The sequence below is a fragment of the Falco peregrinus genome, chromosome 8, assembly GCF_023634155.1.
Source record: "Falco peregrinus isolate bFalPer1 chromosome 8, bFalPer1.pri, whole genome shotgun sequence".
Lineage (NCBI taxonomy): Eukaryota > Metazoa > Chordata > Aves > Falconiformes > Falconidae > Falco > Falco peregrinus.
The window spans coordinates 61,351,850-61,366,745 of record NC_073728.1 but is presented as its reverse complement, the minus strand read 5'-3'; the positions used below and the strand labels follow the sequence as shown (position 1 = coordinate 61,366,745).

Here is a 14,896-nt window from a genome sequence, read left to right as displayed (position 1 = left end):
GAGGTGAGAGGATGAAGAGTGCCTTCCTCATGGTCCTTGGGGATGGATACAGCAACTATCACCCAAACCCTGATGTGGGAAATAGCCCAGCCCCCGTTCCCACCTCCTCGGTGGACAATGGAGGTCTTTCTCCTTTCTTGCAGGAGAAGGTCTCCACCTTTCACCCTGGCTCCTAGACCAGCACGTAGCTAAGAGCTCCCCTCCTCTGCCTCTTCCCGTTTTTAGGGATGGAAGATGGCTCTGGCTCTCGCCTGTACCCTCCCCACGGCCCAGGCAGCCCCACGCTTCACTGCCTGGTGCGGGAGCAGAAACCCGCTCGCAGCGTGGGTTGCGTTGGCCAAGGGAGGGGAGCTCCTTGCCAAAAGAAATTAAACTATTGACTCAGGGTGTGTGTACGCTACCCAGGGCTTATAGACCTGGTATTTGTGGGGTTTGATGTTTTAAAGGCCAGTTCGACGGCTCCATCACCCTTCCGGCTGCGGTGAGGCTTTCATTGTCGAGCCCTCCGAGGAGGCTGCACCCGGTGGCCCCAGTGACACCCGGCCGCCCCCACCGACACCCGGCCGCCCCCACCGACACCCGGCCGCCCCACCGACACCCGGCAGCCCCACCGACACCCGGCCGGCCCCACCGACACCCGGCCGGCCCACCGACACCCGGCCACCCCACCGACACCCGGCCGCCCTGCCCTGCCCCGCCGCGGCCTCCACAGGTGCAGGGGCGACCGTCGGGCGCGCGAGCGGCGCCCCGCCGCGCCCTTCCCCTCAGGCGGGCGCTGCCGCCGCGCTCCGCCCCCGCGCCGCCGCCGCTCGGCGGTAGATGGCGCCAGACCTCGGCTGGAGGCGCCCGGCCGCCCGCCCGCCGCCGCGCACACACGGCCGGAGCCGCTGACGGCGCCTACTCGGGGCTCGCCGCGCTCCGACCCGCCGCCCGGCAGCGGCGCCGCACAAAGGAGCGGAGCGGGAGCTGGAGGAGGGAGCGGCGCGCACGGCGCTCGGAGCCGCGCTCGGTGGCACTGCCCGGAGGTAGGGGCTCGCTCCGCGCCCTGGCAGCCAAACTTCGCGGAGCTGGCGCGGGCGGCTCCGGCGGGGGGTGTCCTGGGGGCTCGGAACGCCGCGCTCCCCCCTGGCCCAGCGCCGGGTGATCCGTTTTATTTTAATTATTGTAACCTTCGCTGTTCCCCGCCTCTCCAGGCTGGGCGGGGGTGGGGGGGTGGGTTCTCCGCGGACCCGGCGGCTCCGCAGGCAGAAGTTGGCGAGGGGCGTGAGGGGAGGCGAGCCCCGACTTGGGTCCCCGCGAAGTTCCCTGCCCGGGGAAGCCCCCGCCGCCCCCCGGCGCTGCTCGCCGGCCCCCGCCGCCCCCCGGCGCTGCCCGCCGCTGCCCGCCGCCCCTCTCCTCTCCTCGCAGATGTCGGGGGTGCTGGTAATCGCTGCCTGGTGCTTCCTGCAAGTGGAGAGCCGGCATCCCGAGATCATCACGAGTAACAGCAACCACGGGAATTTCCTGGACAACGACAAATGGCTGAGCACCGTTTCGCAGTACGATAAAGACAAGTACTGGAACAAATTCCGGGATGTGAGTACCTCTTCGCTTGCGCGTACTCGCTCGTTCCGTTCGGCCGTAGCATCCTTCCCGTGGGTGGCTGCGGGCTTTTAGAAGCGGCGGGTGGAAGAGAGATGCAGCTCGGGCAACCGGTTGCTGCTTGTATGAAGGATGTTCAGAGCTGTTCAGAGCTGTTTGGAAGCCGGACAGACGGTCCTGGCCTTCCTGATTACCCCATCGATTGGGGCAGCTTAGGCACGATGTCACTCTCACGCAAAGGTCTTCAATTTTCCTTTCGGGAGGAACTTTGAGCGAAGTTTCTGTGCCTGCTGATTAAGAGGCTAGTTAACTGTAAAATGATGGAAAGGGGTGTGTGTGTAAGAAGGGAATGTTTACCAGTTCAAACCACAAGGTGGAAAACAGTGAAGCTTTTCTTTTTGCCTGCAGATTTGGTGGAAAACACTTTATTGTCAGTTCTGCTCATGGAAATCTTTGACGCTGGTATAGGGTTGGAGGAAGCAATGCTTTGACTCAGGGTTTTTTTCGGTCTGGAAAATAGGGGTAACTTCAAGATGTGTTTTGACATGTATCTGTACAAAACAAGTCACTTAAGCTTGAAATTAAGTCTTGAATTCCCCTAGTTTGAATACAACTGCATGTATTAAGTCAATGACTGGAAAAAGGGAAATGCAACATTTATGGTAAATGCAATATTTACAGAGCTCCTTTTGCTTCTGCTGTCTGTATGCTGAAAAAGCTTTCTTGGAGCACACAGAGGAAACCCTGCTTCCATCTGCCCAAGCAGGGTGAGGGAAACATTACTGTTAAGGTTGATGATGAGCACATTGAGGTTAAGTGTTCTTTATTGCATGGGATTTGTGCCCTGTGGCTGCAGTGTGACCCTGGGAAAGGGAAGAGTAGAGCTGGCTAGCAGTTCTGCTGGCACTATTGTTTGTTTGTTTAGGAAGCTCTGGTATTTTATAATAAACTAACAAGTTAAACTTTGATGCTATGCGTTTGTCTATGTGGTCTTAACACTGTATCTTATTTTGCAGAGGAAGTCAGAGTATTGCAGTTAAATGTGACCAGTCTCTGCCTAGGTTATTCTTTCTACGTTTTTCTGTAGTTGTGGTCATCTCTGTGTTTGAGAAATCGTGCTGCTCTGAATCTCAATATGACAGAGTACAGCATTAACAATGGTATCAACAGATATGTCAGAATGTATATTTGTGTGCAGTGACTGTAACGACATCCACCTACTGGGACTGTTGAAGTTCTTGTATAATAGGTGTCTGGAAAAGCCTATGCTTGTGCTCTAACTACTGGTTTATTAAGAGGATTCTACAGTTAACGTGTTTTCATAGATATTTACCAGAGTCCAAGGGAATCTTTGTTAGTATTTGGTGTAGTCTCCTGGGGAGCACAGGCTAAGGATTTCACTTGTTAATTTCTACATCCAACCTAATGTGAGAATTCAGCAGCATTTGAAAATGGTAAATTGAATGAAGGACTGATGAATCCAAAACCACTAGGGACAGATTTATAGCAAGGGACATCTTTCAACAGTCTCCTTCCAGATTGGCATTCTATTAATCACGCTTCTTGAGCTTAAAGGTTTTATTTAATTTTATGCAGGTGATGGTTGTTTGGGTTTGGTTGGTTGGTTGTTTTTTCAAGCCTGGAGTTCTTGCAACCTCTTCTCCCTTTTCCTCAATCTCACAAGTGAAATTGACAGAGAAATTACTCCTCTTCCCATGGAAGATGTTTGTGAAGATTACCTCTCCCGTGTTTTAAGCTTTCACAACTGAAAATGCATTTTTAGATTTTCTGAAAATGCTAACAAAACCTGTAAAGCCTCAAAAATGTTTTCTATAGGAAGAGTCAATTTATGAATAAAACCCTCTTAACGCGTCCTCTGCCAAGCAAAAGCAAATAGTAGAAAGTTAATGCAAAGTTTAGGGTTTTTTCTACCCAGCTGTCTCAATGGCTCTATTTAATTACTTCAAACTGGCATGTTACAAATGCACATGATTATCCATGAAACCTTTTATGGTGCAGATTAACAAGCTACTAATCATCTCCTACTAAGCTTTTCCAAAAAGAAAAAATAAAAAGCTTTTGTATGTCATTAAGCTCTTAATAACATGTCTTCAGCTACAGTGATTTACCGCATCATAATGTTCTGTGTCCACAGATGAAGACATGCGTAGGTAGAGTTGCTGCCAACTTAGTTGGTACAGTAGAGACAGTGTGCTCCTTGCATGCGAAGATGTCATTAGAAGAAATGCAGTCCTTGCTTGATGAAGGCTGTGGTGTCGGGGATAGATATTTGTTAAAAGGCTGCCTGGTGAGATGCAGCATGACAGTATTAACTGCTTTATATGGGGTAGACTAACATTTCATAACTGTTGAATCGTAGGGAAAATATCTTCCCATCTTCCCTTTGCTCCCCAACTGTAACTACATATATACATCATCACTGGATGAGGTTCTCAAAATGGACTTTTCGTAGAAGGCTGGAGTACAAAAATGGCATTTCAGTTAAAGCCTTCTTGGGTCTGGCATTACAGCTACTACAGAGCAGAAAGCCTAGATCATACCCTGTATATCAGCAGAAGCGAGGTTGCAGTAATTATCAGAACTACCTTTAGTAGCTTTCTGGATTTTATGTCATGTTATAGAAATAAAATTGCACAAATATTTACGTAACTATGTCTTTATGTACAATAGGCGAAACAATGCACATATGGAGCTGAGATTTGATTGTTTTGGGTGTGCCCACTTTAAACTCCATCCGTCCTTGCAGCACAAACATCTGTGTGCACATACGTGTCTATAAATCTGTCATAATGTTGCAGTACGGGGTGTTTTTTTTTACAGATGATGTATAATTGAACATAAAAATTTAAATTGTGCTTCTCTCAACTTTTTCAGTTATTCTTTTTTAAAATCAATTGGTTGGTCAGCCTTATTGAGCTATGGTCCAATATGGCCTGATTTTGAGAAGACAGCTATTGATTGCTTTTTTTTTAGTATGACCCATATTTCTTTTGGGCAAAGACAGCATGGTAGTTGCACTTAATGGCCCAGCAGTCATTACTCTTCTGTGAAAAGAGAACGCAGAAATACACCTCATTTGAAGTCTGCATTGCATCCACATAATCAGGCTAAATTTTTAACTCCAACTGAATTTAATGGTGTGAAATGATCACCTGTCAACATTTTCAAAAGGCCTCAAGGTATCTGTTTAAAGCAGTACTTTATAATATTATCTTTTTACATGATATGGACACAATTTGTAGAATATTTAAGTGCTCCATTTTCAAAAACAAGCAGAGCCTGTAAATGAATAGTAAGCCCAATGTGACTGATGTGCTGTGAAGCACATGCTGTTGAAAACCTTGTGTATTGTCCAGCTGTCTAGTATCAATAGTGGTGTAATGTCTGATGTGTTAATAAGCTTTCAGTACTATCTGAACTTGCTGTTGCTGTCTGTCTTCCACCCATTTTTCCCTCTCTGCCATGGGCTTTCTATCTGACCAGTGACAAAATCTGATCTCTGTTTGAAGTCCCATTTTATAGCTGGTGATAAAAGTATTTCTTTTCCTCAGAACTTGTGTTGGAGCTCTGAAAAAGAAAAGATAGAGTTCAGGATCTGTGGTAGTATGGAATTTACTATTCATCTACTCCATATATTGAATGTGGCTTGATATGTACTGAAGTAACTGACTAGGTCCAGTTTAGTAAATATCTAAAACCCAAAAACTAAATCAATATAATTATTACCAAAGAAAGAAAAAAGATAGCAAGGTGGAGTCTGTAGGAAGGACTGCAGCGATTTCCTTTGTACAGATGTGAGGCTTGGAAAAGCAGACGTCAGGGATATGAGGGTCAAATTAGACCTCTTGATATTTTGAACACAGATGTTAAGTCCTCGATCTTTCGATCAAATCTGTTGAGAGAGATCCTTTGGCTTAAGAGGAGCTTCACTGCAAATTGTCACCTGAATGTGAAGGGAATTCTTATGAGCCTTAGAAAGCATTTTTCTGTGAATAGCCATGCATGTTATTGAAATAGGTCACACTGCAGCACCTCGCTGTGTTCATAGAGCTTGGCACAGAGCATAGATTGGGTGTCCTCTCAGTGTTAGGCCTGTCTTTAATCAAAATGATACGAACAGAGTAATTCTATTACTTCTACTTGGAGTTATGTCTATTAAATTATTAATGCTTATATATAAACAGGTAGGAAGTTCAACTAGCTATGGATTAAACTGCAAAAAGGAAGAAAAAAGTTAAATGAACTTAGAGGATCTAGTATAAACCATACAAGGGATTTCTATGAAGTTGAAAGCTAAGAATCTTGGCATGAACTCTGGTTTCAGTGCATGTTTATGCATGGCAGGCTGCCAGACCACGTTCTGAGCATTAACTAAGCTGTTTCTCTAAATTTTATTGCTTATAGAGTTTCAGTTCAGGCTATCATGTTAAAACCCCCATGTATTATAATGCCTGGAGATGCTCTGAGACTGTGCATGCCTAAGAAGCAAGGCATGAAATGTCATCATCTGTGCATATACATTTCTCAGACTACTGTGGATAAATACTTACATATAACTATCAGGAGCAGGCATAGTTACAAGCATGAACATATATAAGTAGTTTAGATTTCCCAGGTTGGTCATAGACTACCATCCCGTGGTTTAATCCACTGAAGAGGCAATTTTGGCAGTTACCTATATACGTCACCTTTCTGAGTCTATGAGTTCCTCCTCACACCTGGTCAGAAGTGTAGTGTTACGTGACTAGAGCAAGTACAGAGCTAGGAACTGGGGGACCTGTATTGTTCCAGCTTTGCCAGTGATGGATTGTTGGATTTTGGGCTGGGTCTTCACACTTAAGTGCTTTTCCCCTTGTTGCGCTCACCCTTCTATGAATTGTTTAGCCCAAAATTAGAAGTGTGGTAGTGAAACTTGATAGCAGGGAGTTGGAAAACATGACCAATACTGAGAAGGATTGGAATACCAAGCAGGCAGAATTGGAAGACCTTGGGAACTCAAGTAATAGAAATGAAATGAAATTTAAAAGTACAAAGTAGAAGGTCATGGAAGTGAGAGCTAACATGAATTTATTCTGGGTCCTGGCAGCTCAGCTTGAAATAGATGAAAGGGAAAACCTGTGTACTTCTATTGATTTGCAGAGTTATTCTAAGTAACAAAAGTAGTGCTACTCTGAGGAGAGCAAATGTAATGTAGGAATGCATAAAATGAAAGATTCCTGGTTCTGTTGAAGGAAGAAATAAAACTGTACAGTGTATAGGAAAGAATACCTAATAATGAATATTGTGAGTGGTTCTAATCACTGAAATTCAAGGACACATTTTTGTACAGTTGGTGAGCCAAAGGCTTTCCAGCATCATAGGGGAAAAGAGCCCGTTTTAGAGTAATATACTATATCAGTTTACTCACACAAAGCTAATTGTGTAAGAGTAGATTTGCTTCAGAATGTTTATTGAGGGACAGACAGCAAAAGCTGCCTTGCATGAAGTTGAGATAAGAAGGAAGTAGATAATCGGTGACAAAAATAACCTTATTTCTGAATTTAGGAATAAGGAATTACTCCACCCATAGTTATGTTTTAAAAAGTTATCTTAATGAGCACTTTGGTTTTAATAGGTAGATTGTATGTCAATAGAAAAGATTATGGTGTAGAAAACTGTGATAAAAGAACCTGGATTTTGAGTTTCTAGAGGCCTTGGCGTTTTGTTCACATATGTCTGTTCTTTAAGTTTAAAGCCCTTTGCACATGGTTGTGTTGCTCCCTATCCATGCAGCTTCTAGTGTGGTGGAACCGGATCTGCAGTACCCAAGTATCCCCTGATCCGTTGGGATTTTTGAGCTAACAGTCTGTTGCAGGCTGGGTTCCTTCTGCTGTCTCTTCTCTGACAGATACGTGCCTTCGATGTGATCTCACTGCCAAGGACTCAGTTTCAAGGTACCACCTGATACACTAGGTACTAAGGGGAGGTTCCTTGGTTTGGGGTTGAACTTTCTTTTTCTATGTTGTATTTAGGTCTCCAGCAGAATGAAGTATTTTTCTGCCTATAATTTATTACCAGTACATCACATTTTCTAATTTCTTCACCTCAAATATAAGCACAAGTGTTTCTGTGATTCAATGATCAATACATTCATTACATATATTCCTGGAGAAACTATTCGGGCCCAGGTAATTACGTAGAAGCGAAGACAGCCATAAAGGAAGGCTAGTACATAGAAGAATACCCACTAGCTAGGTGATGAACGTACCCAGTCAGTAAAGTGTCTGGGTTATGTGATGGGACACAGGCACCTCAGGCTTGCTTCCCAGGAGATTATCATTCCAAGACCACCCTGAGATTTAATTGAAGGTGAAGATTGTGTGTATGGATGCCAGTGGATCTGGACTGAAGTACAACGGAGTTGAAATGTGATTTATAAGTCTACCCAGACACTCTTAGCGTAGGTTGTCTCTTAGGGCAGTTCTTACTCAACGGAGGGACAAGGCTGGAATATAAATGTGATTGAAAAGTACAGCTGAGATGTACTTGCCAAAGCTGCATGAAGTTTAAAAGAATAGCAAAACATGAGACTGCATCTATGCAAATGTAATTCCTAATCAGCTTCTTACAAAGAGATACAATTACTAAAAATGCCCTTCTCAAACTTGACACATTTCTTGCATTTCTTCTGCAGTGGACAAGGGGAAAAATAATGTCATTTATTGCAGAATAATTAACCTGGAAGGTGCAGAGAGCCAGCTTTTAGTAATTAACTGACACTTATCCAGCTTCCTCAGGAAATACCCAAGACTCCAAAGCTAAATAGGTCAGTAAAGAACTAGAGTGTTAGTTTCTGTATTATATGTTTGGAATAATAACTTAGTTTCCTCACAGAAATGTTCTGTGGACTGCAGTCACAAATTGTATCCTTGCTATAGATTTCTGTAGATTTGAAGTTTTCACTAATGTGTTCCAGGTTTTTAGAGTAACCATCCCTGTATTCTACTGGTGCCATGTCCCTGTCCATCTGTGTCGTGTTCCCCGCCCCCCCCCCCCCCCCCCCCCCCGCCCACCCATCATTTTATAGGATTACTTTTCCATAGAGGCTTGCTTTATTTACAAGTTTAAACTGTAATTTTGTCAGATTCCTGGGAGCTGAGTCTTCTGTTACCTTTCTGGATGTAGCCTGTATGTTTTAAGAGTTGCACCAGGAACGACAAGAAATAGAATCATGTGAAGAGCATGCTGCAGCTTTGTAAGGCGAAAAGAGAAATATTTTGTTTCTTGATGAGCGTGAGGTCAAAAATGAATAAAAAAGTGGAAGAGCCAGTTTTGATGTATTGCAGTGTTAGCATCTTGGGGGCAAGGGGGCTGAAAAAAACAGCAATCAAAACCAGGTACACAGTTGCGGCATAGATTTTGTTTACATATTTGTCAAAACTCACCCTTGTAAAAGGAAAAGAGGGGGAAAACCCACACGAATGAGCCATGTGTCATGTCAAAGCATGTCAGTATAATATAAAATGGGTGGATTGAAAATAATCATAGGAGGCTGAGTTCTGATGTCTGTAACAACTATTATCAGGCTCAGGTACCTATGGGTAAATAATACCAGTTTTATTTCAGTTAAATTGTCCAGGATTAGGGTTGCAAAAATCAGACTCACTATTCTCAAGTGCCAGAAGTTAAAGCTTAGTTTTAGTTTTAATACTGTTTTGCAAATGGAGGAATTACTGCTTTTTTTTTTTTTTTTGGTGGATATTTTAACTGTTTGCTCTCTATTTATGGTTTCAACCAGGAGGCTAGAAGTAAGTAACTCCAGTCAGCATGTGTGCATTTTTGAGGATAAAATACGAGACCATCTGAATTTGTGTTTCGCAGCTGAGCTGCTTTTACAAGAGGCAGGACTTCATGAGGGTAGTGGAGGTCAAATACTACATCTAGAGAAGGAAAATGTCTCTTTTTAGATAACATCTGTTTATTCAAACAAAGAAAGATTGTTTCTTTCCTTGCATAACCAAAAATGAGATTTGCCCAAAAGAGCTGTAGTGAAGTCTTGGTTATGTTGAAGCTGATGACCAAATTCTCAAAGACTTTAGTAAAGGCCTGAGTTTGATTTTCATATTCCTCATCTTCCTGTTCTCTTAGACAAAGAAAACTGTACATGAAAGACCAGTTAGATTAAACAGTTCTGTTTGGCTTTTGGAGGACATTGTGTAATTGGAAAAGGGTGAAAGACAGGTGTCTGGCCAACATAAATAAAGAAGCTCCCTTGAAGTCCTTGGAAGAATGAAACTATCTGAAAATCAAACATCTACAGTCTACAAAGTACACATTGTATAGATTGCAACCAAAACAAGAAAGTGGAGTTGAAACAGAGCAAAGTTAAGGTAATGGTGCTGCCTCCGGTGTGAGGTTTTGTACTTCCAACTGCTAACTCTGTTTCAGCTTTACACGAGGCGTTACTGCTGTGAAGTTACCAAGTCTTAACTCCATTTAAGTAGTCTGTCATCGGGTAGATAACTGGCCATTATCATTGCGGGATATACTGTTGCAGGTTGGCAGCTAAATTGAATTATACTTTAGGACTGAACATCTAACATCTAATGAGTTTCAAGGCTCAGATATGATTCAAAATTCAGTTTACAGATAAATTGCTAAGCTACTGAATAGAGGCTTTGGCAGGGAGTAGATTGGTCTTTATCTGCCACTTCTATAGCTTGGTTTGTAATCCAGGGTAACAGAAAATCATTCTCATTAAATAGGTACAAGGGGGCATCAATTAATTCTGTGATCTAAGCTGTCCTCTTAATGAACTTAGTGTCATAAATCCACTTCACTGATTGCTTTCTCCTGGGCAGACAGAAAAATAATTTATTAAAAATTACTCTTAGAGGAACTGTATTCAGATTGGTTTTTGAAAAAGGTTTCAATATATCATGGCTTTACGGTTGAATTCCGACTAACGCTGGGATTTATAGAGGTAGTGATACTTGTCTGTCCATGCAGGTTATTTTGAAACTGTCTAATCAGGAAATTCAGCTGTGTATACAATTTGATTTGAAACTTCACAGCATATTCTTCTGTAAATAGTTTTTATGCACTTCTTAGCTTGGAGATCAGTTTTCTTCCTTCTCTGAGTTCCACTGGCCGTTCAAAAATTTATTTTAGCGTTCTCTTGTAGTGTTTGTATATTGCACTCTGCCTTTCTCTTCAAGTTGTAGCAGTTAGAGACCTTGAAGCTGCACAGAAGATTAAGGTAGAGAGGTAGCGGCAGCTGCCTTTTGGCTGCAATTGGCAGAGGGGATGCTTGTATTTTAGAGAATGGAATGGGAGGGAAATTGAAAATTATAAATGCAGGATTAAGAAGAAGCGAGGTGGGGTTGCTTGTTCAAGGGAGTGAGCAGAAAACGTTTTTAGAGTAGTATTTCAGTGTGTACTAGGGATGTTGAGGTTCTTGGTGGAATTTGATTGCAGTTGCTAAATACTGATAAAAATCGATTTTAGGGAGTTCAGAAATGCTTGTCGTTTCTTGTTTGATAACGAGAGTGTTGTATTATGAAGACAGATTTCTAGGACAGCTCTGTTAGTCTTCCAGTGTTTGTGTATGTGCCAACACCTACTGTACTGTAAGCGCTGGTACTCCTTGCTTGTGAGGGTTTTGCCAAGTGTGTTCATCCGTGGTGGTACGTGCCACGCAGCCAGCTCAGCCGAGTGAGCCTGTCCAGCACAGGGCTGCCTGGTGCTGAACCCACCGCGGGGTCCCAGACTGCATGGAGTGGGTGAGGACTCCTTCAAGTCGATTAAGAATACCTGAATTTTGCTACATCTCAAAGCACTTTTCCAATGTGGTTCGGCATACAGAGATGCGTATCTAGATTAGACAGATGTGGAAGCAGAGGATGAAGCTAGTTCACAGCTATCCATCAAGCTCATGCCAGATCTAGCCAGAGAATTTATGTTGTGTAAGTCCCAGGACAGTACTCTTCGACTGAGCGATGTACTGTGTTGGAATGCAGAAAGACAAAGCTTAACAGGTCTGCAGTCTTCCGTGGGATGTATGTGCTAGGATCTGACAGCAGTGTTCATTGGGTCAAATTCATTTCTTGTTTGATAACATAAGCGTCACTCAAAGTATATAAGGGATAAATTTTGTTCATTTTTTTTGTAAGTGAAGGCAGGGTAACCAATCTTTTTGAAGCTAGCTAGATGTTATTTATTTAGTGCTAGGTAGGTATACCTCTAGTTTGCTATCATATTGAAGGGGGATGAGCTCTGTCCTGTGAAAGCAGCGGTATTAGACAAAGCGGATTTCCTATATCTTGTTTTATTTGTATGTTAAACTATACCTGGTGAAACTGGTGACTTAGGATTTTTACATCTACTGGTCTTTTAAAAACTTGTTTTGTATGGCTGAAAAAGAAATTGTATCACATAAAAGATCACTGCAGTGCTGCATTCAGTAAGGATATCTAGAAGCACAGGATAATTAATGATTTAAATACAGAATTGTCTGCCATATTCCTTAAACACAGTCATGAATCTCCACATTATAGTTCACTCAGGACAAAAGCATCCAAAAATAATTCGTGTCACATTTAATTAGAATAAATATAAACTGGAAAAATGCTGCACAACTCAGCTATGCATATAACTGCAGTTCTGAAGCATGAAGGAAACTGGTAAACCAGATACATTTGCTCATAAGAAAGTATGTAGTAATTCAGATAGGTGGCCAAGATTTATTGGCGTCTTCATGCTTATATAACAAAGTTAAGTTGGATATAACAAGAGTTAATGGTCTGTTCTCATTGGAGTATGAGGCAAGATGGACTGAAATGATGATCCTTATATGACACAAATGTCTTACTTTTATATCTAGTCTCCTTTTCCTCCTATAAAGCCTTTGGCTCTTCTCATGAAGAGGTGCTTTGTGTCTTATGCATGTGTCTTATCTTAATAAATGTTACCATGATTGACAGAGCAAAGATTTTGTGGCTTGTAATGAACTTCTTATAACCGGAGATGAAAGGTAATTTCTTTTGCTCCCCCTCCCCCCCCCCCCCGAGATCGTGCTGTTAGAGACTGTGAGTAAGCATTCCTATCCAAGTGCAATGCCTTGTAAAAGAGAAGACTCAATGCAAGTACAAGAAACTTTAATCGGTGTAAATGGACAATCTTTGAGCGTTCATAAAAATATAAGCAATTTCAGAACCATTTAAAAATATATTAAAAATTCCACTTCTAAAGCAACATCTGCCATCACAAGTAGTCCCATCTCTGTATGTAAAGGGAAAAAATGCCAAACGACTTATAGGCCATATTTGCCATCAGTATTTTGTTTTTAAGTAATTGCAGACCCTTAGCATTAGTTTCTGTTGAGATACTCCAGCCATGGTTTAATGGCAGAATATGGCCCTATGTAATCAAGAATGAGCAATATTCTATTACAGCAGGGCAATGTACAAATGGAGATAGATGTGGCATGTGCTCAGTACAGCTGCAGTTTTCATTAGCAGTGAAAGAAGCTGCAAACAGGAAGCAATTTTGAAACCTGCCTCCATCATTGCAAAACCATTACTGATATATCAGAGATGGTGCGGTTGATGTGTTCCATCCAGAATGATGCAAGATTGTCTATAAACTTTGAACTCAGTAAGGAGACATGTAGATATAAAATAAGATACTAAGCTGAAGCCTTAGGGCATGGCTGATTTTAACGCTGAAGTTTCCTGAAATGAGAAGTTAGTGAACCTGTAATGATGGAATAAATGTGTTTTCCTCAGTCATTCCTTAAAAAGAGAAACTACAGGTGCAAGCAAATGGAAAAAAAAAAAACAAACCAACAAAAAAAAAAACCACAAAAAAACCCAAACAAAAACCAACCACAAACAAAAAAACCCTGAAATGTACGGTCTGTGTCATAGGCAAAGGTATGCTGGATAATGTAGGGGATCCAGCCAGAGGAGTCATGGGTGAGATGGAGACATGCCCTGTTAGGTGAGAAATCACAGTTGGAACAATCGTTTCTAAAGCCCAGAGACCTCTTCTCATGGAAAACGCCTGGCAGAAGGGGGGAATTAAGAACGTCACAGGAGTCTGTGTACCTAGGTAATGAATTTATAAACACAGACAGAATGGGAAGGGGGTAGGTAAGGAAAAACATGTTTTGCTTTGTTAGAGAGGATTCCAAAATGGGAGGTTGCTGATGGTGTTAGGGGCAGAGGGAGAGGAGAGCAGGAAGGGATGTAGAGGGTATACAACTGAGAGTTAGTTACCTGCTGATCAGTGTCCTGCATGACCCTGACCTGAGCAGCAAGTATTCTTGTGAGCAAAGCTACTGGTAAGCCCCACTTAAGACATGCATGTGATTCTGGGCACAATTGTAAAAGTTTTGGACTCCCAAGCAATGACCACTGTTTCACTGCCAGATGAGAAGCTTATGTGGTCTTCTTACTGTGTGACTTGTGTGTGGTGTGGCAAGTGGTATCGCTTTTAATTTAAGATAAACAACAAAGATGCATTGTAGAAAGCACACATGTGCTTTAATCACTTTTTTTCCTTGCAACGTAGTTGGGGATATCTGTAGCACTTATAATTAGCAGAGGAACAGATGGCAAAAGCTTGGTTTAAAACAGAGCATTCACTGAGTGATCATGTGCTGCTACAAGCTTATTTGGGTTGCAGTTTGCTCTGTTCCCTTGGATAGTGCTCTAATACAGCGGTGCAGAAGTAAAGTAGGAGAAGAATTTGTAACAGTTGACATAGTTCAGTGTGGAGGACATACAACAAGCATCTAAACTTTCAAAACATCTCCTGGATGCTAGCGCATCATGCTGCACAAGGATGAATTTCAACTTGTATTGTCCTGTATCGCTGAAACCTGTTACATATGCATTCATATATAGGGTAACTATAACAAAACGTCCCTAAGATTTCTCCTTTTCCCTGTCCTTATATCTGCACAGAAGGGAACAATTGTGTACTCTGCTCAAATTTTGGTAAGTATTGTTCTGTAACTTTTTTTTTTTAAAAAAACAAAAATACAACAAAAAACAAACCACAAAAAAACCAAATAAGAAAACAAATCAAACCCCCCCAGATATATATTTTGCTTGTGTGCTTCAAACATTAGCCCTGTGCTGCAATCTTTCAAAGCTAGAAAACATGAGAGGATTTTGTCAGCATTTCACCATGACACTTGTTTCACATAAAAAGCCAGAGGGCAAAACAAAGTGCTTTCTTTTGGTCCGTGTAATCTTTTTAGAAAGCAGTAGTAGCCCTGCAGGCACAATCACTGAGATTCAGATGAGGT

At 42.4% G+C, this 14,896-nt stretch overlaps 1 protein-coding gene across 1 annotated transcript in view; it reads left to right on the top strand.

The window, feature by feature from the left end:
* Positions 1-850: 850 nt before the first annotated feature.
* Positions 851-14,896, top strand: part of SPOCK1 (SPARC (osteonectin), cwcv and kazal like domains proteoglycan 1) — a 324,191-nt gene continuing 310,145 nt past the window's right edge. The window contains exons 1-2 of the mRNA XM_055813067.1: positions 851-1,025; positions 1,408-1,575. Of these exons, the coding sequence (XP_055669042.1) occupies positions 1,408-1,575 (168 nt within the window). The 5' untranslated portion in view covers positions 851-1,025. The remainder of the gene's footprint in view (positions 1,026-1,407; positions 1,576-14,896) is intronic.